The sequence below is a fragment of the Megalopta genalis genome, chromosome 7, assembly GCF_051020955.1.
Source record: "Megalopta genalis isolate 19385.01 chromosome 7, iyMegGena1_principal, whole genome shotgun sequence".
Taxonomy (NCBI): Eukaryota; Metazoa; Arthropoda; class Insecta; order Hymenoptera; family Halictidae; genus Megalopta; species Megalopta genalis.
Window position 1 is genome coordinate 22,936,846 of NC_135019.1, and position 24,032 is coordinate 22,960,877.

At 36.8% G+C, this 24,032-nt stretch overlaps 6 protein-coding genes, 1 long non-coding RNA gene and 1 pseudogene across 11 annotated transcripts in view; 3 read left to right on the forward strand and 5 right to left on the reverse strand.

Annotated features, from left to right (window-relative positions):
- The window catches only part of LOC117225212 (sorting nexin-8), a 30,124-nt gene extending 29,771 nt beyond the window's left edge, over positions 1 to 353 (reverse strand). Inside the window, exon 1 of the mRNA XM_033478580.2 lies at positions 96 to 353. Within this exon, the coding sequence (XP_033334471.1) occupies positions 96 to 120 (25 nt within the window). The 5' untranslated portion in view covers positions 121 to 353. The remainder of the gene's footprint in view (positions 1 to 95) is intronic.
- Positions 354 to 1,609: 1,256 nt separating this feature from the next.
- On the reverse strand, positions 1,610 to 5,729 carry LOC117225216 (UPF0193 protein EVG1 homolog). Of its 3 annotated transcripts, XM_033478585.2 has the most exons (6): positions 3,820 to 4,217; positions 2,946 to 3,690; positions 2,699 to 2,832; positions 2,494 to 2,590; positions 1,968 to 2,111; positions 1,610 to 1,901 (listed from the first exon to the last, which is right to left on the reverse strand). In XM_033478585.2, the coding sequence occupies exons 2-6, from the start codon at positions 3,040 to 3,042 to the stop codon at positions 1,681 to 1,683; spliced, it is 693 nt and encodes a 230-aa protein (XP_033334476.2). In that variant the 5' UTR covers positions 3,043 to 3,690; positions 3,820 to 4,217; the 3' UTR covers positions 1,610 to 1,680. The 3 variants fall into 3 exon arrangements, with proteins under 3 accessions (XP_033334476.2, XP_076379632.1, XP_033334475.2); XM_076523517.1 differs by lacking the exons at positions 2,946 to 3,690; positions 3,820 to 4,217 and adding an exon at positions 5,514 to 5,729; XM_033478584.2 differs by lacking the exon at positions 2,946 to 3,690 and having other exon boundaries at positions 3,820 to 4,200.
- Positions 5,730 to 5,754: 25 nt separating this feature from the next.
- LOC117225214 (Mitochondrial rRNA methyltransferase 2) lies at positions 5,755 to 7,258 on the forward strand. The gene has a single exon (XM_033478582.2). The coding sequence runs from the start codon at positions 5,999 to 6,001 to the stop codon at positions 6,728 to 6,730; it is 732 nt and encodes a 243-aa protein (XP_033334473.2). The 5' UTR covers positions 5,755 to 5,998; the 3' UTR covers positions 6,731 to 7,258.
- Positions 7,259 to 8,770: 1,512 nt separating this feature from the next.
- Positions 8,771 to 9,952, reverse strand: LOC117225217 (uncharacterized). The gene is made up of 2 exons (XR_004491452.2): positions 9,476 to 9,952; positions 8,771 to 9,286 (listed from the first exon to the last, which is right to left on the reverse strand). It is a non-coding gene; the product is annotated as an uncharacterized LOC117225217 (long non-coding RNA).
- Positions 9,943 to 12,697, forward strand: LOC117225215 (uncharacterized). Its single transcript, XM_033478583.2, has 6 exons — positions 9,943 to 10,238; positions 10,542 to 10,667; positions 10,740 to 10,914; positions 11,005 to 11,090; positions 11,154 to 11,289; positions 11,703 to 12,697. Exons 2-6 carry the CDS (start codon positions 10,587 to 10,589, stop codon positions 11,891 to 11,893), a joined length of 669 nt encoding a protein of 222 aa, XP_033334474.1. The 5' UTR covers positions 9,943 to 10,238; positions 10,542 to 10,586; the 3' UTR covers positions 11,894 to 12,697.
- On the reverse strand, positions 11,496 to 15,674 carry LOC117225213 (WD repeat domain phosphoinositide-interacting protein 3). The gene is made up of 7 exons (XM_033478581.2): positions 15,465 to 15,674; positions 14,561 to 14,734; positions 14,219 to 14,476; positions 13,947 to 14,148; positions 13,656 to 13,879; positions 13,429 to 13,587; positions 11,496 to 13,333 (listed from the first exon to the last, which is right to left on the reverse strand). Exons 1-6 carry the CDS (start codon positions 15,529 to 15,531, stop codon positions 13,481 to 13,483), a joined length of 1,032 nt encoding a protein of 343 aa, XP_033334472.1. The 5' UTR covers positions 15,532 to 15,674; the 3' UTR covers positions 11,496 to 13,333; positions 13,429 to 13,480.
- Positions 15,675 to 15,716: 42 nt separating this feature from the next.
- LOC143259871 (rRNA methyltransferase 2, mitochondrial pseudogene) lies at positions 15,717 to 16,765 on the forward strand (annotated as a pseudogene).
- Positions 16,696 to 24,032, reverse strand: part of LOC117225211 (uncharacterized) — a 112,614-nt gene continuing 105,277 nt past the window's right edge. Inside the window, exons 2-3 of one of the 3 annotated variants that reach the window (XM_033478577.2) lie at positions 23,042 to 23,586; positions 16,914 to 22,948 (exon numbers count right to left, since the gene is read on the reverse strand). In XM_033478577.2, the coding sequence (XP_033334468.2) occupies positions 21,052 to 22,948; positions 23,042 to 23,475 (2,331 nt within the window). In that variant the 5' untranslated portion in view covers positions 23,476 to 23,586 and the 3' untranslated portion in view covers positions 16,914 to 21,051. Of the gene's footprint in view, positions 23,587 to 24,032 lie in introns of all 3 variants that reach the window. The other 2 variants (XM_033478575.2, XM_033478574.2) reach the window with 2 other exon arrangements.

Below are 24,032 nucleotides of genomic sequence, written 5' to 3' on the forward strand. Positions count from 1 at the left end.
CGCGTTGAAAGGGGGCACGAGCTGCTTTTAAAAACCGGACGACCTCGAGGGGGACCTTGTCAAAGGTGCGTACGGTACACGGGTTCATCATTTACCGAACGACAGATCGGTCGACGCCATATTGGATCACTTGTAGATCATCCGGGATCCCGGCTAGATCGTTGCACCTGATGCTCGTCGAAACAGCAGTCGCTGTTTGCCGAGCTGCGTTCTTATGTCGACGATTAACGACACACGCGCGTTATGTTTTTCGAACAGACGGTGTTTTGTGTCGAGGTACGATCGCGAAACCACCAACAACACACGCCATCGCCGTGCGCCGGACCACTGACAACTAAATACACGATTTCTCCAACCGAGCGTTCTTATTTCTCCCGCCGCGCATGCGTATTAAAATACGTCCCACTTACGCGTACGCGACACTGTGCGAGCGCGGGAAATTTGGATCTGCGAGGATTCCTTTACGAATGAAAGGGGAATCGATATGAGCAACCGTCTGTCGGTTCTAAAGAACTAGCATTTGAACTTATACGTTTCGTTTAACACTCGAGCTGTTCTGTCACCCATAAGTATACATATAAAAGTAAAAAAAAAAACTATATATAATAATATCAAATTGTAGATTATAATATACACATATATTCAATGTACTAAAAAATTTGGATAGGATCTACAAAGTATTCAATTTATCGTATATCTCAACTTTCCAATTTTTATTTCATTAAATATGAAATTTTTAAGATTGGCGAATTGACAGAAATATTGTAGAACAATCTATCCCTGTGGAATTTTTTTGAGTAGAAATAAGAAGAATTTCTCTTTGGAAACTTTTTAAAAAGTGTTCTTATTTAGAATAACAAATGGTATATAATTTAGGGTTCAAAAACATATTTGGAAGGTACGGAAATATTTAAAAAAGTCTCCTGCATCTATATCATACAAAGTGAATTTATTTATTGTTACAAAATAAAGGAATAAATAATGATTACCGCTATTGCCGTAAAATACAATTTCAAATTCGGAACGGATCATCTGCTCCTTAAAATATGAAAATAGCGCCATTATACGTGGTGGCAAAAGGCTCAAACTGTTAGCCAAGATTAACTGTTGGTAATTTTGTCTACAAGGTTCAGCATTTTGCCACTTTGTGTAATGACGCTATTTTTATATATTTAGAAACAAATTATTTGTATTCAATCATTTATTTCCGGTATCTACAATAATAAATACACTTTTTTTATGTGATGTAGGTGTAAGAGAGTAAACATTTCCATACCCTCAAAACATTCTCTCACAATTTCAATATTTTACGTGTAACACGTTTCTAGTTCATTACACTATCATACATTTTGATTTATAAACAATTGAAAAAAAGAATTACGTAATTGTATAACGTAAATGAATAAAAATGATAAAACATAAAGGAATATAATATCTGTTTCCATCATCGGAAACAATTTATTTTCATTTTCATTTTTATAATTCAGAAATTCTATTCCAGCCAAAACTTCTATTTTCAAAAACTTTGTTCTCTGATCTCATTGGAACTTACACTGTAACAAGGGTTCTTAAAATATTTCTATTAAAATATTTCATAACTCTACCAAAATTCAATGTCACCCCACGTATGCACTTTATTCTATCTAATGTTTGTCTCGTACAAAATATTGAGAAAAAATATTAATCTGGACCTAATTCGCCCAACGGGAGTGGTTTCGGTAATGGCTTCTCAAGTAGTCTGATCTCTTTCCGAATTTCCTTCGATTTTTGTTTGTCTACGGATTCAATTAATCGCAATTTATGAGCGATTTCTTGATGTATAATCGGCCGATATTTCTTCCCTAGTCCGAGACATTCCATTTCGCTCAAAAATTCCATTCTCTCCTGTATACCTCCTACCACTAAACAAAAGGAAGGCACGTGTTTAACGTGAAAATAAAATAATGGACGGTCTTTCGATTACTTACAGACATCAATTGCATCAGTATTCTTAGGGCGACGCGATTCTTGTTTTATTCTTTGTAGAACCGATGAATCGCGGGGAGTTTCCGGTATTTCTTTTCCGTACGCCATCATGCACGCCAAGTGTCGCTTCTGCTTTTCTTTGTTTGCTGCAGTTTGAAGAATAAAAACCGCATAGGTAGAAAATGAATTTTAGAGTGACCTATAAATATGTACTTCTGAGTTCTTTTACAAATTTTCAAATCTGGTCAAGTTTGAACTATAATATAAATTACTTTCGTTGATATTACTTTGTAAAACGATACCACACATTCTTTATTTAATGCTTTATAAAACTGAGTAAAATGTTGTTTCAATTTAAACATAATTACGATTATTGATGAGATTTAAATATGTAGTGCTTACAACACTTTCCATTTTTATCGATTATGTATGAACTTCATTTATTGATTAATTTAACCGATGTAAAAAAATGAAAGTAATTGTACTGTAATTATTAGAATCATAATAATTCAAAATACATATCCTTACGCAGGGGAGTTGTTCTTCTATATTGTTCTCTCTCGTATGCCCCACTTTTAACAATCATATCTTGGGTCCGTTTTTTCCAAATAGTAGGCATTAGAACCTGATGTATGATTATTCTTAATAATTATTGTTTAGAAACGGGATTTCTTATAATGGTATTCGACAGTATCATTAACCAACAGTTCTTTAAACAATTTAAAAATCGTACCTGATATTGAACGTTGTGCTTATCCGCTTTTTTGTTCGATCTTTCAGTGGAAAGGGGCAAAGGTTCGCCTTTGTCGACAGCATCCTGAATGAATTTTCTTTGCATCATGCTCACCTTAGACTCTTCCATCAAAACTAAGAACAAAAAATGAAAAATTGTAATAGAAATATACCAAATAATATTCAAATTTGACAACGAATATTGTGACAATATTAAATCAAAGCGAATTTAGAGAAAGCTTGCTAACGTTTGATCAGATTTTTTGTTTCGTCACTGTATTTTGCTTTCGGCGGATGATGAAAAGCTCCCACACCCATTTCAACCCTCGGGTACTTTCGATCCATTATAACCTCATGTAAATATTCAATTCGAAAATGTCAACGTAACAACATTTCTCAACGGCTGCAATCAGACTGTCACCAGTCGCAATTTGTAGCAAGTTAAACGCTGTTACCCATCACGACGAAAACAAACGCCCAAACTTCGTATGTACCGCGTTCCCATGACTACTTTCAAGACACTCCAACTCAATCGAACTAACTTTGAAACGCCAATTCAAAGTTTAACAACGATAATATCGGTAACAAGAACGTAGTTTCAATTTCACTACGAAATGAGCTGTTACATCTCAAATACTTCGATGACATTGAATTCATGAATATGAAATTATTATTATTATCGTATTATTATTCGCTTCGATGTTTAAACTGGTGAATTAATGACGAATAAAGTATTTAGAATCCATTATCTCGTACGTCGTTATTTTTCTCTAGACGCTTCTAAAATATTGTTAGCTAATTTTACATCGAAACAATGAAGATACTTTATTAAACTTCGAAATACGCAATATAATTTAATTATTTGTAATTTCTATTTTCCTCTATTTTTGTTTATTTAATTTATTGTTAAGCAATAAATTGAGCATTACGTTTAAAATGCACCCTTGTATTTTTCTCCACCTTAGTCGCTGTATGGTGGCTCTTGACAAGAATCTAGAGAATAAAAAAATTGCAAAAGATATTCGAAAAAGAATTCTGATTTCATGAAATGAAATGAATTTCAACACGCGCTAGTTCCGAGAGTAACAAACAAAAATATTTATTATTAGCTTTTAAACTTACTGTACAAACTAAGGCTGCCAAACGAGCCGTCAGCCTCCCTTCTGCGCGGTGTAAACGATCCCGCGCACACCCTGACGTGAGAGACCACGGCGTTCCACCCCAGGGTAACCCGGAGCTAACATAACCGACAAAACTCCCCCTAGGTGGACCTGGCGGACGGGAGGATGCGTCTCACGCGACGATCTGGATCTGAGGCGGCAACCTCGATCGGTCGCGCGGAGTGGATTCGCTACGCCGCTCACTCGCTTATTATATTTATAATGTTATTCCCATCAATAAAATCATTATTATTAAATTTATTTTAAAAATTAAATTAAATACACAAAATTAAGAAAATAAAAATTAAATTTATTTATAATTTTATTACCATCAATAAAATCATTATTATATAATTTATTTTAAATTCAAAATTAATATTTAAGTTGATAATTTAAATAAAATCAACAAAATACATTAAATTACTATAAAAATAAAATATCTAATGCCTAGTACATTATTTTTACAATAACTTTAAATTAATACTATATCATTATTATTTTATTATAAAATTTTAATATATTAACTAAATAAAATTACTTAAAAATTATAAAATTTTATTAATAATCTAAATTTATTTAATATTAAATATTTAATTAAACAAATTTTCATACAAATCTTAAACTAATTACTTTTTACCCCTAACTAAATGAATATATATATATATATTAAATATTTATATTTATATCTTTTCTTAAAATTAAATATGTTTAATTGAAAATTTAATTATTAATAAATAATTTTTATTATGATTATTAAATTTATTTTTTAATTAATTATTATTTATTAATTTATAATTAATCATATATATTATATAATGAAAATATATTTAATTAAATTTTTTTGATTTATTATTATATATATTAATATCTATATTATATTAAATATTTTATTAATAAACTATAATTAAATAATTATACATATTATAAATTTATAAAATAATAATCACAGAATTATTGAGTTTATTAAAATGTATTTTTAATAGATCAACTATAAATTTAGACATATGACCTATCCTCATAGATATATATAAATGGATCCATTAAGATAAGTAATGTAGGTTTAATAAATATATTTATAAATTTATGAAACAATTATTAATCCTACTTCTTATAAGTAGGTTAAATTTATAAATCTCAATACAATATAATTAAATATAATTAACTAATGATATATTTTTAAATTATTTATTAATATATAAATATTTAATCAATAAATATTTAATGAAAAAATGAAAAAAATCGGGAACCTGACCCAAAATCTCGAAAAATGGCCCAAATTGCGGACGAGTCGCTCGGACAAACTGGAGAACCAACGAAGATTTTGCACGCCTTCAACTCGCACGTGCCATGAGATCTAATTCCCGCGCGGAACCAGAAGGACCTGGGACCCGAATGGGGGCGGCGGCATAGAGCTTTTTGGGAGCCAGTTACGCAAAATCTCCTTACTGTCGGGCTCCCGGAGAAACGCTGCCTGATCGTTTTTTTCTTTTTTTGGAGTGCTATGTGATTGAATCCGTTCCAGCCTGTAATCCAGGCTTACCAGATAATTGACGTATTTGGAGTTGGCAAAAGAATTAGACACAGAGGTTAGAATGAAGAAAATAAATTTGACAGTACGTGACCGGACTGTCAAATGTAGCACACTCGGTCACATACCTTGATCCTGATTGAAGCCAGCATAGAGCAAACCGTTCCCGTGAGGATTCCCCGCGGACAAGTTCATTGTAAATTATTTCTTCGACCGTAATATTCGCTCGAACGATCGTCTACTTATGAAATTGTATGGAATTCTATCACATTTTCGCCGGCAAGCAGTACGAGACACTTTTCGTAACTACGAAGTTCCGCTTCCATCATAGTGCTTTTACGCATGCGTATTCGACTGTTTTAATCAGCTGATACAACCAGGACGCGCCTCATAATTATTCACAGAAGTATTTATGACCGCATTTAGTGTTTTGTTGTTTAGATTATTTTTTTGTATAAACAGTTTTCATTAATAACCGGTTGCAATGACGAAAGAACTGTGAAAATAAGAAGAAGCAGCTTTGTACCCTTTTCATGAATACACATACATGTGAGTCAAGATTCTGGAATTTTTCGCATATTTCCCCCTTTCTAGGTTACGTTTGTAATCAAACATGAAGGATTTACGTAGAAGTTCTTTAATAATAAGGGATTTACATGTTTGTAATACGTTACTCCGAGAAAAACCGCAAAATCTGAAGGGGAAAAAGCTCAGCTCCCAGATATGGATTACGAGACAGATACAAGACCCATATATAGAATTGGCAAGACGTGAAAACTATAGATGCCGAAGTGCTTTCAAACTGCTTGAAATAGATGAAAGATTCAAGATATTGAAACCTGGACAAACTGTAGTAGACTGTGGTGCTGCACCTGGCAGTTGGACTCAAGTTGCTGTCAGAAAGACAAATGCAGATGGAAAAGATAATAGTCCAATTGGCTCTGTGTTTGCAATAGACAAACAAACAATATCTCCGATCGAAGGTGCAAGCATATTAGGAAGAATGGATTTCACAGTGTCTGCGAGTCAAAATGAACTTTCTAAATTACTACAAAACAGGAAAGTTGATGTAGTTTTATCAGATATGGCACCAAATTCGACTGGCGTGAAAGAGTTAGATCATGAGAATATAGCAAAACTTGTATATGCTGCTATGAAATTTGCTTTGAAATTTACAAAAATATATGGAACATTTGTATGTAAGCTATGGGATGGTGCAAGATCACAGCAAATAGAGAGTGATTTGCTAAGATTCTATAAGACTGTTAAACATATCAGACCTCAAGCTACAAGGGACGATTCGACGGAGAAATTTTTCTTAGCTAGGGGTTTCCGAGGAATATAAAGTAGAGACAATAGTACAATGTAACATGCAGTTTCATTAACAATTATAGTTATGTACAATAAAAAAATGTTTAATGGATAAAAATGATTTGTAATACAATCGTGTATCATGCCTGGACAGGTTGTGAATAATAACAAAGCACGAGTATTTTGGTATAAGACCAACATCGAATGATTTTTATAACGTTATCCATTTGCGATCTAACAAGACTCCTACACAATACGACATGTATATAATATACATCAATATATTTAGCTATAAATAATACAATAGTATTTAATACAGTTACAATTAATACACATTAAGACGCCGGTGACGCTTCTTAATTACTCTGTATATACATTTTCCTTGAATAAAATTAATATGTACACGTATCAACATTCAGTAGATGAGAAAGAGAGATTACATCTCAAATACTTCGATGACATTGAATTCATGAATATGAAATTATTATTATTATCGTATTATTATTCGCTTCGATGTTTAAACTGGTGAATTAATGGCGAATAAAGTATTTAGAATCCATTATCTCGTACGTCGTTATTTTTCTCTAGACGCTTCTAAAATATTGTTAGCTAATTTTACATCGAAACAATGAAGATACTTTATTAAACTTCGAAATACGCAATATAATTTAATTATTTGTAATTTCTATTTTCCTCTATTTTTGTTTATTTAATTTATTGTTAAGCAATAAATTGAGCATTACGTTTAAAATGCACCCTTGTATTTTTCTCCACCTTAGTCGCTGTATGGTGGCTCTTGACAAGAATCTAGAGAATAAAAAAATTGCAAAAGATATTCGAAAAAGAATTCTGATTTCATGAAATGAAATGAATTTCAACACGCGCTAGTTCCGAGAGTAACAAACAAAAATATTTATTATTAGCTTTTAAACTTACTGTACAAACTAAGGCTGCCAAACGAGCCGTCAGCCTCCCTTCTGCGCGGTGTAAACGATCCCGCGCACACCCTGACGTGAGAGACCACGGCGTTCCACCCCAGGGTAACCCGGAGCTAACATAACCGACAAAACTCCCACTAGGTGGACCTGGCGGACGGGAGGATGCGTCTCACGCGACGATCTGGATCTGAGGCGGCAACCTCGATCGGTCGCGCGGAGTGGATTCGCTACGCCGCTCACTCGCTTATTATATTTATAATGTTATTCCCATCAATAAAATCATTATTATTAAATTTATTTTAAAAATTAAATTAAATACACAAAATTAAGAAAATAAAAATTAAATTTATTTATAATTTTATTACCATCAATAAAATCATTATTATATAATTTATTTTAAATTCAAAATTAATATTTAAGTTGATAATTTAAATAAAATCAACAAAATACATTAAATTACTATAAAAATAAAATATCTAATGCCTAGTACATTATTTTTACAATAACTTCAAATTAATACTATATCATTATTATTTTATTATAAAATTTTAATATATTAACTAAATAAAATTACTTAAAAATTATAAAATTTTATTAATAATCTAAATTTATTTAATATTAAATATTTAATTAAACAAATTTTCATACAAATCTTAAACTAATTACTTTTTACCCCTAACTAAATGAATATATATATATTAAATATTTATATTTATATCTTTTCTTAAAATTAAATATGTTTAATTGAAAATTTAATTATTAATAAATAATTTTTATTATGATTATTAAATTTGTTTTTTAATTAATTATTATTTATTAATTTATAATTAATCATATATATTATATAATGAAAATATATTTAATTAAATTTTTTTGATTTATTATTATATATATTAATATCTATATTATATTAAATATTTTATTAATAAACTATAATTAAATATTTATATATAATATATATATATATATATATATATATATATATATATATATATATATGTATATTATAAATTTATAAAATAATAATCACAGAATTATTGAGTTTATTAAAATGTATTTTTAATAGATCAACTATAAATTTAGACATATGACCTATCCTCATAGATATATATAAATGGATCCATTAAGATAAGTAATGAAGGTTTAATAAATATATTTATAAATTTATGATACAATTATTAATCCTACTTCTTATAAGAAGTAGGTTAAATTTATAAATCTCAATACAATATAATTAAATATAATTAACTAATGATATATTTTTAAATTATTTATTAATATATAAATATTTAATCAATAAATATTTAATGAAAAAATGAAAAAAATCGGGAACCTGACCCAAAATCTCGAAAAATGGCCCAAATTGCGGACGAGTCGCTCGGACAAACTGGAGAACCAACGAAGATTTTGCACGCCTTCAACTCGCACGTGCCATGAGATCTAATTCCCGCGCGGAACCAGAAGGACCTGGGACCCGAATGGGGGCGGCGGCATAGAGCTTTTTGGGAGCCAGTTACGCAAAATCTCCTTACTGTCGGGCTCCCGGAGAAACGCTGCCTGATCGTTTTTTTCTTTTTTTGGAGTGCTATGTGATTGAATCCGTTCCAGCCTGTAATCCAGGCTTACCAGATAATTGACGTATTTGGAGTTACCTGCAGGATGTAAAAAATTCAATTGAATACATAGTTGTGGGAGAAAAATTTGCGGAAAGACTCCGGCTTGAAGAGAGAAACGCTGCTTGATCGGTCTTCCTTTTTATTTATTTTATGACTTGAGGGGGGTATCTGTTCCTGCCTGTGTGCCAGGCTCGCCAGATAAATGATGTTTTTGGAGTTACTTACGGGTAGTGAGAATTTAGTAAAAAAAGTGATTATTGGAGGAAAATTTGCAAAAAAACTCCGTCAGATGGAACGAAATGCTGTCTGATCGGTGTCGCGTTCGCGATCTTAGTAACCGAATCCGGACCATGGAGAGTGTCCCCATTGCACGAAGTTCAATTCCGCGACGCTGATTGGCGCGCGCAAAGGTCTACTGGCCGCGAGTTCGACGCTAATTGGCGCGCTCGATTGTACGATTTCGGCGTGCGTGATTTTCGCTCGCAGCGTAAATGACTCTCTTTGTTTTGCTCGAGACTCCGTCTTCCCCGCGGCGCGTCTCACCTTCGCGCAACACGAAACCTATCGTTGCAAGATTATAATATATACGATACATCCCCGGTTGAATAATATAAACAGTGTGACACGCACATGGATGCATCATTGGCCTCGAATGTTTTGTCAGTAACAATCAATGATCAATTGGGAACGGATACACCTTGAAGGATGCGGCAATGGATCGCCGCGGTGCGCATGTCGTGTAATCTAGTGTTAGGGGTTACCTTCCTACCCCGTGAAGCAAGTAAATTCGCGTTTTGCGCGTGAAAGACAGAGGGTCCGCGAACGAAATAAACGCGTGCATTTCGAGCTTTGCAGCCTATTTTTCATACGATAATCGTTATTCGACAATCAGATCATCATTCTCTATTACCGAGGAACACAGTGGAAGTTATTGATTAACATTGTGAAACACAGTTCCAGCGATATTGGCTGCTTCTTATTCCGCGGGGTGAGTGGCGACAGGGGTTGCTCGTTTTCCTGTCGCAGCTAATGAGTATCAAATGCAAAGGGCTAGCTGCCTCCTGAATGACTGGCGATTCTGGTTTCGATGTTGTTTGTTATCGTTGCTTCGAGTGATACGATTGCAGCGACTCTTTCGTGTGCTATCCTTCGCGCTACCTCCGTGGCAAGGCTCGCAATCATTCAGGATTGCTTTATGAAACAACTTTTCCTCGCGCTACGATCTCCGGAATGCGACATCCTAAATCGTGTTGCAAATGTACCGAGGAATAATGCGCTTTCAATGTTTCAGGAACAACGTCCAATAGCAAGCTTTTTTTTAAATAAACAAAACAAGATGAAAGTGGGACTGTTGAATAATTTTTTGCATTATTTTAACTTGAAGCAAGGCACGGTGTTGATAGCCGTGTTTCAGCTGGTAAATAGAGCAGTCGTCAAATTATTCGGAAATACGCAAATATATTTTTCACCGAGATCATTTTCCTGACAGTTTTCGTCCGGATTCAGCATGATATTTTTCGTGCTCGCACTGGCGCATGCCATGGGAATTCAAGAAATGGTGGTAAGGGACACGGAAGATGCTCTTGAGAGGGAAGCTCTCGAAGATATATCGTCTCATCACCTGAACACAAAGAAAATGGATATGGCGCATCATAATGCGACCGGTGCTTATAAAATTACGAGATCATGCAGTTACTTATGCATCGTTATTTTCAGCACGATTTCGCATGTCTCTTAACGATCGTTTGTTTCAGAAACGGTCTATTCGATGTATTGCGGATTAGTCATCACAGTGATACATTTTCTTTCTACTATTTTGCTCCTATACGGGGCATTAACGGTAATGACATTTTACGTAGAAAAGAATGTTTACATGATAAAACAGAGTAATTTATTCCGTTAGAACAATCGTCACTTCATGGCTCCGTGGATGATGGTCATGATGACTATAATATCAGCGCTAACGATCTCTCTGTTCTTAGTAGAACAGGATTGCCCCTTTATCGCTACTCTTGGCGGCAAAGCGGACATCTGCGAACGTATGTCGACAAATAATATTATTAATAGCATCATCAGTTAACGCATTACATCGTCATTTCACAAGCAGCTACTCCTGAAATATTCGCAAATTGCTTGCGAAATGATCCAACGAAAAAGGATACAAGTATATAGGGAAACGACGCGTTCGAATTTTTCAAGATCCAAATTGAAACGCAGAGAAAATTTGTGAACAAAAATTTTAACATACTTTGAAACACTTTTATTTGAAGCTTACGATAAAACGCATTGAAATGTTCATCTTAAATACTCCGGAAACATAATACATAATCTAGATTGTGCATATAAAAATATGTTACAAACTTTTACCTTTCAAAATGTTCATGTACAAGTATCGTTGGTTGGTTCGCATAGTTGTATTTCGTCGGAACTAAATAGTGTTGTTTTGTTTCAGGTATAATCGTTCTGTTTCTCATTATCACAAGCTGTTACGTGTGGTTCGTTGTCTACAGTACTTATAAGAGCCTCGAGACAAAGATAGGATTGACGCACATTCTTCACGGCGTGAAGAAAAAGCCGCTGGTACCGGTCGTACAAAAATCGAAAATCAATCAGCCGCGCGCGAACAAACCATACGAGGTTTAAGAGTATTAATGAGAAAGGTGTAGAAGTAGCCACATTGTCGAGAAGGATGAGCGAGAGGCTCGACGACGAACAGATGAAGAAATAATTTCATGTTGAACATACACTGTACGTTATAAGACACGACAAAAGCGTTTATAAAGCTCAAAACACGATCTTCAGTACAAACAGCTTGCTTCGTATGTACACACGTTATTTCTCGCTTAGATGTTATAACTACTCGTTGATAATACGCGTTGTTCAATCATGACATTCTGAAACTCTACTATGGACGACAACGCACAGATTTACAATTATTCTTAAATCTGTAATAATGAAAAGCATATCGTAAAAGCGGCGACGCATATATCGTAATCTATTTTTCAATTCGGTTATTGCTGCGGTTGAACTTTGAAATGGTTTTAATCAACGATGTCTTGATAGTTCGATCGCTTTTTGTTGAAACTTTCGTATATGCCACGGCACATTCTCCTTATGTAAGACTGAATATTAACTGCTAAAGCGTTACAGTAGTTACAAGGTTTCTCATAAATTTATATAATTGTTTGGGATTACAACAAAAATTTGAAATATATATATATGTGTATATAGCTTGCAACTGGTAATCGATATTTTATTATAAATAGATACAGAGTTTTGTCTCGTTAATTTTTACTTTATATTCAATCCCATCTTCTTTGTGATACTATAACCTTGATATTTTGTGGTAATATTTCAATCTTAACAACTCAATGTAGTTCTGTTTTGTGTATCCTGTATGTTAAATGTACGGAAATCATGAAAAATAAAGTTTACGAAACTCCATTATGTTATGTACCTCTTGTAATTCATTTGGTAAATCACTGTTACGCGCAGTAATCAAACAAACTTTACATTTGTATGTTAGTTCGAAACTTATTTACAATAAGAGATGTGAAATGTTGCGACGTGTAATATATTTCTGATGACAATAAGAGAAATATTTAAAGGTGTATAAAATAAATATGAAGAAAATACATAATCGAATCGCGGATCATAAATTTACTGAAATGTATGTATGTGTTACTTGCGTATGATTATATTTTTTGTGATGTCGTGAATCAACTTTAGCTATAAACTTAATTAAATGTAACAATGGTATTCGTTACACTGACACGTTGAATAGAGCTTCAAATATCAGACTTCTTCCCTTTCAACTGTAACATTTAAGAACTTGTAGTTTTATACATAGGCATTCCTGCAATAGGCCCACATAACAAGTCAATAACATATTCTGATATTCGTAGAGTTCCTCTTTTCTTTTTTCATTAAATTTTTCATTTATAATTTACACACACTGCACGGATCATCAATAAATAGTAGTACGTTTCATTTGGTTTTCTGTCGTCTACAGTACATTTCCAAATAACAAACACTGTTCTCTCCATTTTCATATGAACTACTGTTATTTGTATCGAGTGACCACTGAAAAATGTATTTTATTTGAATGAAAAGCGTAATTTCATTTTTGCTTGACTAGCAAGCAATGTGTGTATAAAACAAACAATCACATAACATACAAGTATGTAAAATTCTTTTCATTTAGGAGTCTTCCTCTTCTGTGTCCTCTAATCACATTTTATCATCAGTTAATTCAAGGAACTGTGCATAAATATCTCTCGTGCATTCACCTTTGTTATTGAACACAAACTTGTAGTAACTACCGTCTGCACATACCACTGTAAGATAAAAAAAATGTACAATCTTAGATTGTGTTAATAGTAACCTATTGCATTACATTACAAACCAATAATACTATTGCTGCCAGTTCCAAACGCACACATGCACTGCGGACCACCTGGAACTTGGAATTTGCAAAAGCTCCAGCTTGAACTAAAATATTTTGGCAGGAAAGTAGCGGACGCTAAACTAGATTGACGATTTAATTTTTGATCTTCTACAGCAAAAACGTGTACAGTTCCGTGGTCGCTCGCTACACATAGCCAAGTAGAATCGTGATTAAAATTTATGCTGAAATTACAATTCGATTAGTTTGTTTTTATAAAGTAACAGTTTACATAATACCATTTTTATTTACCAATAAATATTTGCATGATTAGCCCCTCTTCTCAACTCATTGATCATATTTCCACTTTGCGTTTCAAAAATTCTTATTAAAGTACCCTTCTCTGAAGCAGTAGCCAATCTTGTGCCTTGAAGATTTAAAGCTATACAAGACAAAGGTGTTTCGTGTGCTTCTATATTTAAAGGTTGTTTTTCTGTGTTAGCCAAATCTACCACTGTAATAAAAGAAATTATTGTATGATGAAATCATAAGTATAATAAAAGGTTTTTTATTTAAAACTTCACCTCGTACGTGACCATTTTTTCTACCAGGAAAAGCAAGTAAAGAATTACTGCTATGTGGACATAATACACATAGACCCCTAGGATTTGGATTAGTCTCAAAAACATGAAGCTGTTGAGGATTTTGTGTGAAAGTATAAACTTTTATAACACCTTCTAAAATTACTACTATTCTATCTCGTCTCAGTTTAACACCCTTCACAGGAGCATTAAATTCTAAAGTGATCGCTGGAGTCTTCTTAAGGTCATCCCATATCATAACTGAAAATATAATGAATAAGATAAATAATTTTGTAGTATCAAATATATAAATATTTGTAGTATCAATAGCAAAGAAACCTCTACCTTTGTTTGTAGGATACATCGGCTTTGCTCCACTGCCGACTAATGCTACATAATTACATCTAAATAGCATTTCCACATAACCAAAGCCTCCATCGCTGAAGTCACGGGCTTTTTCCTTTAAAGGATCACAACTATACACTCTGAAGCCATTTTCCATACCACAAGCAAAACACCCTACAAGTGGAAAATTATAAAAGCAATAATGATATGGTTATCTGCCAGTGCAATATATATTTAACTTCTTCCTTTGTGATCTCCATACAGTAATTCAACGTTTTTTTATTGAATGCATGCAGTAATAAGAACATACATTAACCTAAGGAGATAAGCCAATGTAATTGGCTCAATAGAATTATTATTAACTTCTTCGTCCAATAGCCTCCAATATCGTACAATACGTGTGAGAGAAAGAATCGAGGTACAACAAATGAAATCACCAATAATTTGAATAAAATTTGTACAGAAACAAAAAAACATATTTATTTGCTTTTATATATAAAAATACAAAATCACTGATAACAGATTATTAAAACACACACATCGCTATATAATTAATTTGTACGATTGTAAAAATAATTAAAATTATAAATAGACGATATTGATTATTATAATATAATTTCATATAAAAGTTACAGCATATATCGATTATTAGGTATTTACAAAAATCTTTCATGAATAAGGTTAGAAAGTAAAACACGATATTAATGATTGAAATTTCAATCACTTTCCAGTGAACATTGCATGGGAAAAATATATTTTTCAATATGAAAACAATATTAGTAATATCCAATGATAATATCACCATAAAATCTGGCAAAAGAATTAGACACAGAGGTTAGAATGAAGAAAATAAATTTGACAGTACGTGACCGGACTGTCAAATGTAGCACACTCGGTCACATACCTTGATCCTGATTGAAGCCAGCATAGAGCAAACCGTTCCCGTGAGGATTCCCCGCGGACAAGTTCATTGTAAATTATTTCTTCGACCGTAATATTCGCTCGAACGATCGTCTACTTATGAAATTGTATGGAATTCTATCACATTTTCGCCGGCAAGCAGTACGAGACACTTTTCGTAACTACGAAGTTCCGCTTCCATCATAGTGCTTTTACGCATGCGTATTCGACTGTTTTAATCAGCTGATACAACCAGGACGCGCCTCATAATTATTCACAGAAGTATTTATGACCGCATTTAGTGTTTTGTTGTTTAGATTATTTTTTTGTATAAACAGTTTTCATTAATAACCGGTTGCAATGACGAAAGAACTGTGAAAATAAGAAGAAGCAGCTTTGTACCCTTTTCATGAATACACATACATGTGAGTCAAGATTCTGGAATTTTTCGCATATTTCCCCCTTTCTAGGTTACGTTTGTAATCAAACATGAAGGATTTACGTAGAAGTTCTTTAATAATAAGGGATTTACATGTTTGTAATATGTTACTCCGAGAAAGACCGCATAATCTGAGGGGGGAAAAGCTCAACTCCCATAAATGGATTACGAAACTGATAGAAGACCCATATATAGAATTGGCAAGACGTGAAAACTATAGATGCCGAAGTGCTTTCGAACTGCTTGAAATAAATGAAAGATTCAAGATATTGAAACCTGGACAAACTGTAGTAGACTGTGGTGCTGCACCTGGCAGTTGGACTCAAGTTGCTGTCAGAAAGACAAATGCAGATGGGAAAAATAATAGTCCAATTGGCACTGTGTTTGCAATAGACAAACAAACAATATCTCCGATCGAAGGTGCAAACATATTAGGAAGAATGGATTTCACAGCGTCTGCGAGTCAAAATGAACTTTCTAAATTACTACAAAACAGGAAAGTTGATGTAGTTTTATCAGATATGGCACCAAATTCGACTGGCGTGAAAGAGTTAGATCATGAGAATATAGCAGAACTTGTATATGCTGCTATGAAATTTGCTTTGAAATTTACAAAAATATATGGAACATTTGTATGTAAGCTATGGGATGGTGCAAGATTACAGCAAATAGAGAGTGATTTGCTAAAATCCTATAAGATTGTTAAACAAATCACACCTCCAGCTACAATGGACGATTCGACGGAGAAATTTTTCTTAGCTATGGGTTTCCAAGGAATATAAAGTAGAGACAATAGTACAATGTAACATGCAGTTTCATTAACAATTATAGTTATGTACAATAAAAAAATGTTTAATGGATAAAAATGATTTTTAATACAATCGTGTATCATGCCTGGACCTGGTTGTGAATAATAACAAAGCACGAGTATTTTGGTATAAGACCAACATCGAATGATTTTTATAACGTTTTCCATTTGCGATCTAACAAGACTCCTACACAATACGACATGTATATAATATACATCAATATATTTAGCTATAAATAATACAATAGTATTTAATACAGTTACAATTAATACACATTAAGACGCCGGTGACGCTTCTTAATTACTCTGTATATACATTTTCCTTGAATAAAATTAATATGTACACGAATCAACATTCAGTAGATGAGAAAGAGAGATTACACACCACATCGAAGCGTACGCAGAGCAATTAAAAATTACTGGCCGCGACGTCAGATTCATAATTCCGTTTCTTGATCGTACGTGCATCAGAGCCACGTAACAGAATTTCATTTCGAATAAAAAGTATTCGGACAGCAGATATTCGCATATTCTCTCGCATATTCTTACAAACAGATCTCGCATGCGTTTCCAAGAGGAAAGAAAATGATCGCGACAGCCGTAAAGCTTTCAACGAGATCGGAGATCGGAGATCCTGACTGCTCCGAACGCTCGCCTCGTAGTACTCTTATGTCGTAGAACAATGAACAATTCTCACATCGAAAACATTCATACTATGTATATAAATACGTGCCTCGGCTACAAAATGTAGCTGCAAGCTTGGACTCGATTGCACCTCGACAGGCATAAAATCTTGAAATTGTATGCGTCCGAGAAAACAATGCTCTCAATAAATATCAGGTTTATGCATATGAAACGTCGACTTCAGTATTCACATTATGTTAAAAGACACTCCGATGGTCGCATGTTTCCTTGGATATAAACTTCCAAATTCATTCACCTCGAGTCTCTCTTCTTCTCCATTTTCTCGTTATGATGCGGCGCGAATCGTGATAGAATAATTCATTTAATCGTGTGTTATAGTCGTAAGTACCGTAAAAGTTGCGTGTTCCCCGGCGACCATCGGAGTGTTGAACGAACGCGTTCTTAAAATGAATCGAATAGCATCGAAGTAACGCAACGCTTTACGCATCGCGAATACCGATTCGAAAATTTCGTTAGTGTTCGAAATATTCGCGAGTTTTCAGACTCGATAGACTCGTCGCCCGAGAAAGGTTTCGGGACGCAACGAAACAACAATGCTATGCTTCGCAGCATTTTTCCCCTACGTTTCACGACTGAAATGACCGAAACGAATTCGTTTATAGACCAGCGCACCTCTCGATACTTCGCGTGACAGACTGCGAGCTCGAATCCTATAAATAACGCAATACCGCTAAAAATCAGTCTGATTCGATGTACCCGGGTCACAGGCAGATTTTACGCGGCTCGTGAACCCAGACTCCAACAAGCATGATACACAGATCGTTTCGAATTGGATCTTACTTAATATTCGTTCGAGAACCGACTGGTTCGACTGTGACGAATATAGACAAGCGATTCTTCTACATTTATCTTTTCATTATTATTGATCGGGTACGGACATCGAGTTAATGATCCACGATTTTCGCAGTGTACGATCGTGACTTACTGCGCGGATACTTTATTCACGGTTAAATGATTGAGCGCGACCTTACGATCGTCTTACAATTCGCTTGTTTTCATAACAGAGGTTTCGTTTGTCGACGATCTCTGTGCGCAGTCCTCAAACTTTCCATAAAGTCACTCGCTCCTTGAGCCTTCGGATTATAGTAATTTTGTTGTTGCTATTTTGAACTTCGATGGATTTATTATGCACTTTATCTCGAACTGTTATCCGCAAATCCGATAAAACAGTAGAGAGATCAAAAGAGTAAATTGGAACTGATGTAGAACATCTTTGTCCTTGTACGCACATTTGCCAGTTTAATTAATATACGTTTTATCAAAGGTTCGGTGGACTTTATGATAATTTCGAGCAGCGTGCACGTACAATAGCGCGATGTCCTGTAAAAGTATTTCTGGTCGCGTGCTACAAGATATTCGAATCGTGGCGCATAGGAAATAAGAACGCTATACTGAGATTTTGACGTAGGTTCTTCGTTAACTAATATTTGGCTTTTTATAGAACGACAGAGCATTTTCCATTTCGTTGTTATACCGGAACAATATGTTGTGAACTACATTATAGTAGATACCTTTGAGGAAAGAGGTACACCCTGCTAGAATGAATCTTGCTGCTCGGGTCGTTAGTTGTTCGGTTATCAATGGCAAGAATCATTAAAACATTCTTCTGTATACTATACACACGCTCAAGAGATAGAGAAAGTGACACCCTTCTGGGCACGATACGTCGAAAATCGTTACATTTTGCCTCATAGGCTCATAACACCTACATACTTTCACGGAGTATCTAAGTCCCTAATATGCTACATAATGTTCTAAAAAATATACAAAATTCGTGTTGTTCGAGATTCTGAATCCCAATATTTCAAGCTTTCACCTTATGCTGCTTTTGCCTCACTGAACAGTTGCCGCACGTTTCGTGAAATTATTCTCTACGTTTCAAAATTAAGGTGATAGCGTTTGGTATCTCGGTCGAAACGGATCTGCAAATTTCGCGTCGTAGAAAAACGGGTTGGGACAGGTGTTATTTGTAAGATCAGATATTCCCATATTTGTTCCGATTTAATTTCGAGACGTAGACTAAATCGGGTATCCATATAAAATCACATTTATAAAATCGAGTACACAGATTCGTGTGATAAATTAAATTTAAGGATTTGGAAATTTGTAAACCAATAATATTTAGTACGCTCGTGTATTCTCATATGTAATGTTAACGTACAAAACGATTATGCTCGAATTTCGGTTATTCCTATTTGTATCTCTAATATCATATTCAGTCAACGATTCTTAATCTGTACGATGAAAAAGGAATTGGTTTACAAACGATGACGCTGAACTTGTAACCATCATCATGGAACTGTCTCCTGCACACATACACGGCTTTAGAAAGCTTTCCTTGCGGTGTCCGCTAGCCGACAGAATTTTAACAGAAAAATTACGTAATTCTTTTTAGTCCGTTGGCTTATCACTTTCTCCGCTTAAAATAGTCTCGACTTTTTCCTTATTAACATAATACCGTCTTAGACATACGAAAGCCTCTAATGAAGGTACCGAATTTCGTTAATAAATGAGTTCTTACATTCAAGCGATTACATCTAACAGTATGATTTCATTAAAAAAGAAAAGCATTTTGGATTGTCGATCACATGACCAAGGCCACACGGAGAAAAAAAACAACGCAACGCGAAACGAAATATGTAGTTATCCCAGAACGAAAGCTTGTCGTTTCATCGTTATCTTAATACGGCCTTTGACGCTGTTGCTACAGAGTCCAACGTGGTTGCGTTCGAAAAAAGAAAACGTGTGATCTTAGCCTTTACACGAGAAGCTCGGGAATATTCACGCCATTAATACTATCAATCTTATCGAAAAGATCCTTAAACGATAAATTAGGCCTATACAGGTTTCTTCGATCAAAAAGTTTCTCAAATGTCGATTAGAAAAAAAATACGGCATCTCCAAAAACACCAAACACATACAAGCATGTACATACGTATACATGCAAGTGAACATGTACAAGCGTATATGCATTTATGTATACATATGTATGCGTGATACGAGTTTTGGTGGAATCGTTTTGGATGTTCAGTGAATTAGGCCGAAAGAAACATTTTACATCGCCGATGGTGCGGGTGGCGCGATATGTGTTCCGCAACATTGAAACACGGTTAATCTCGAATTCGAAGACATTTTTCAACGGTGATTCTCTTATTCTCGACGGACCTAGTATCTAATTCTTTTTTTTTGTTTCCCTTCTCTCTTTCTCCTTCTTTCGAAGACGATTGGGTCATCGTCGTTGCACGGACGCTAATTGGCGAGGTCTCTAATGAGAGTTACGCAACGCATCGACTCCGCCGCGTATCGGTTCACACGATCCCGTGTCTTCGTTGCTCCGACTGTAAGTACGTAGAATGCGCGATCGATCAGGCCGTCGTCGATCAGTTCCTCCGCGACGGACGAATCGGCTGGCACGCGAATTCCGAGCCGGCGAGAGCTCGACGCGACTCTTTTCATCTATTTGGCACAGTTCTACAGTCTTTGGACGTTCCCACCGGGAGCGACGAGGCGTGAAAACGCCGAAACAACCTCCCGGCGACACTCCATTATCCACCGACAGGTGTCCTCAATTTTGACGCGATTGGCCCATTTGGATCGTCAGGCGAATTGCGGCTCGCGATAGCTATTCGGGATGGTCCTTCAGGACGGCGTGACCTCTGGAAATCTGTTGTTCGTGTACGTCTGACTGTTCGTCGTCTTGCTGTGGGAGTCCTGGTCGGTCGAGTAAAGACTAGGGTCCCTCATCAGGGGCATCGCCGTCCAGAAGGAGATCGAGATCGGTGGTTGCCTCTGCCACTGTCTGCGCGCCGTCCCCACCTGTTGTCCGGATACCTGCTGCCTGGAAGCCATTCGCCAGGAGGACAGTCCTCGGTGGAAGGGTTTCTGATGGGCGAACACGCTGCTCTTCGTGCTGGAATGTAGACCGTCGTCCAGAGGATACGGAGCTCTTTCTTTGTAGTCCTGACTGTGTATGCTGTTCACCTCCTCCGAGGGGAACTTCACGGACTGTTTCGGATAGGTGGGGTGTCTATTCTCCAGCGTGGGTCTGAAATTCGTCTCCGGCTCGAAGTTCCGAAAGGAACTCGGAACCTTGGACTTTTTCAGAAACGCGGCCTCCTTGTCGTCAGCCGATTGCTCGTCAATCGTGTGGATCTCGGTGATGGGATCCTCTTCGGCGTAATGCTCCCGGAAATTGGGGTCATACAGCAGAGACTCGGAGGACGAGGGTGCTGCCTCCAGTTCGTCGCTCTTTGGGTCCTCGGCTGGTTGCGGTCTATCCGGTACGGGTTGCTTCTTTTCGTTTGGATCGTGGACACTTTGGACCAACGGTTCCGGATTCGTCTCTTTCTCTGATTCGAAAAGCTCTCGCAGATACTCGTCGCCGTCCTCAATGCTGCTGGTACTGTTGGTGTCCAATGTCCTCGTGATGTTCCGGGTCTTATCCGTGGTCACGTCCAGCAGGGTTGTCTCCACGATCATGTCGCCGTTGATGCTCACTTCGCTCGACACGTTGCTACCGGCCTCGTCCCGTTCCTCCTTATCGGTGGTCGTGGACTCGTTCGAATGCGCCCACGAGTCACTCGACAAATCGCCGGTCGATGTTTCGCCGATCTTCGCTTCGCTAGCAGCTTCCGCTTGTTGCCGGTGCTCATTCTGTAATCGTTTAATATCTTTCAATAGTATCGTCATCCCGGCCTCGCCGTGCTTCAAAATCTCACCGCCTTCCGTTTCCGACGATTCCTCGTCCGGTTGGTTCGTACCGTCCACGTAATCTTCGCTCGCTTCTTCGTCGTCGTAGAACGGCTCCATCTCCTGCAACTCTTGGACGTGCGAGTTAAGAATGTCCGACGAGTTTCCATCTTGCGTCTTGTTCGCCTCGATCCTGTCTACCACGGCCGGTGGTACGTCGAAGCCTCTGCTCGGGAGCGTCGATTCTAGAACGATCTGACCGATAATTTCTTTATCGGTAACGTTCCCCGTCACGTTGCTCTCCCGAACGTGTGCCTGATGGTTCGCGTTGTCGTCCAACGGGAGGTCCTCGGTGCTGGGGAGCACCAGGTTCGGCGACGTCGCCGTCGACGGAAGGAGAATCAGCATGGGCGTCGCTTCCGTTGAGTTCAGAAGCTGCGATCCGTTCTTCCACGTCCCTTGGCCGTCGGTGATGTTGATCGTTTTCAGGCTCGATATGTTCAGCAGCGTTTTCAGGTCGATCGGTATGTTATAGTCGACGATCTCGGAGACGTCGGTGTCGTTTGCATCGTCGACAGGAAACTCTGCCACGGGAACCACAGCGCCGAACTTTGACGGAGCTTCTTCGCGATTTTTCTCGGTTGAGTCGCTGGAGTCTGTACGGAGGAACACGAACTCGCCGTCCTTCGGTTTGCTGTTGTTCTTCGTTTCTTGAAGCCCGATGATCGGCTTCGATGGTAGTTTTACCTCGTCCGACTGGATTTCGACGCGAGGAGGTACCACCACGGGGATCTTTATCGTGTCCTTGGCTTCTTCGGACTCCAACTTGGATGACTGCGAGTTGGAACTAGGAAGCAGAGGGATGTTTAGCTGTAGAGGCCCGTTCGATTTCTTCTGGTTGTTGTTGAACGAGTCGGAGCTTCCGCCTCGGTTACCATACCGACTATTCAGCTGTTGCAGAAGGAAGACGAAGTGCGCTTCCTGGTCGATGTTCACATTCTTCACGCATCTGCCCATCGTGTCCGCCTGGTAGCCTTCCGCGCAAGGTGGCAAAGCTGGCAACGCGGGAGCGATGAAGACGCTCTTCGGCGTAATCCGTCTGAGAAAAGTCGCTGAGTCCATGCCGGAGTGCGCTCCCGTCTGGGAGTCGAGCAGAAGCCAAGCCTGCCAGGCTAGATCGTTCGGTGAACCTAAGTTCTGAGACCTCGTTTCACCGGAACTTCTTGATAACGTGGCCGTCGGGGAGGACGAGCCGGCGTCGGTTAGTCTCTTTGTAGACGTTAACTCGCAATGCCTGACGAAACTCGACAAAATGACCACGGTGAAGAGCATTCTCCATCGAGGATGCCTTCGTCGCTGGCTTATCGTCACCATTTTCGTTTTATTCGGCGCGGCTTCTTGCGGGATTCGTTCGAGCTATCTTGAAGATTCTCGTCTGAAACCTGCTCGTCACCTTCCTCGCGAGGCTTGACACATCGGAAACGTCTGCAAACAGAAAAACCATGTTAGCTATACACGTAATTATTATACGTAGACGAGGGCGGGGAAAACCATAACAGTGTGCGATCTATCTGTTCGTTTGCTAGAGTACAGTACCGCTCAAAACTATTTCTCCTCCTTTTTAACCCTTCTAGTCCCGACCCAACGATTGTACTCGAGCGAAGCGTACAAAACCTGTTTGATGTAGTTTGATATAAAATTTTGGTAAGAAATTACAAGAATTTTATAAAACCTGATAATTAGAAAATTCAAAAGGGGGAAACAGAAATAAGGAATGAAATTGTTACTTAGTAAAACTATTATATACCTGTTATTTATTTGTTTATGAGAAAATGGTGGGAAGAATTTTACTAAACAGTGAAAGGGTCAAAAGAGTCTAAGAATATAATCGATACACTATTTATAGCTTATTCGAACCATTAAAGAAAGAT

Bases quoted from the DNA above. Each gene is read 5' to 3' on its own strand.
- LOC117225216 (XM_033478585.2), bottom strand. From the start codon at position 3,042: ATGGATCGAAAGTACCCGAGGGTTGAAATGGGTGTGGGAGCTTTTCAT. The intron at 2,591-2,698 runs GTACGATTTTTA...ATCATACATCAG, and splicing joins AGCACAACGTTCAATATCAG to GTTCTAATGCCTACTATTTG. The intron at 1,902-1,967 runs GTAAGTAATCGA...CCTTTTGTTTAG, and splicing joins TACTGATGCAATTGATGTCT to TGGTAGGAGGTATACAGGAG.
- LOC117225214 (XM_033478582.2), top strand. From the start codon at position 5,999: ATGAAGGATTTACGTAGAAGTTCTTTAATAATAAGGGATTTACATGTT.
- LOC117225215 (XM_033478583.2), top strand. From the start codon at position 10,587: ATGAAAGTGGGACTGTTGAATAATTTTTTGCATTATTTTAACTTGAAG. The intron at 10,668-10,739 runs GTAAATAGAGCA...TTTTCCTGACAG, and splicing joins TGATAGCCGTGTTTCAGCTG to TTTTCGTCCGGATTCAGCAT. The intron at 11,290-11,702 runs GTATGTCGACAA...GTTTTGTTTCAG, and splicing joins CAAAGCGGACATCTGCGAAC to GTATAATCGTTCTGTTTCTC.
- LOC117225213 (XM_033478581.2), bottom strand. From the start codon at position 15,531: ATGAACTTGTCCGCGGGGAATCCTCACGGGAACGGTTTGCTCTATGCT. The intron at 14,735-15,464 runs GTATGTGACCGA...TTCCACTTGTAG, and splicing joins TGGCTTCAATCAGGATCAAG to GGTGTTTTGCTTGTGGTATG. The intron at 13,880-13,946 runs GTAAATAAAAAT...TTGTAATTTCAG, and splicing joins AATCATGCAAATATTTATTG to CATAAATTTTAATCACGATT.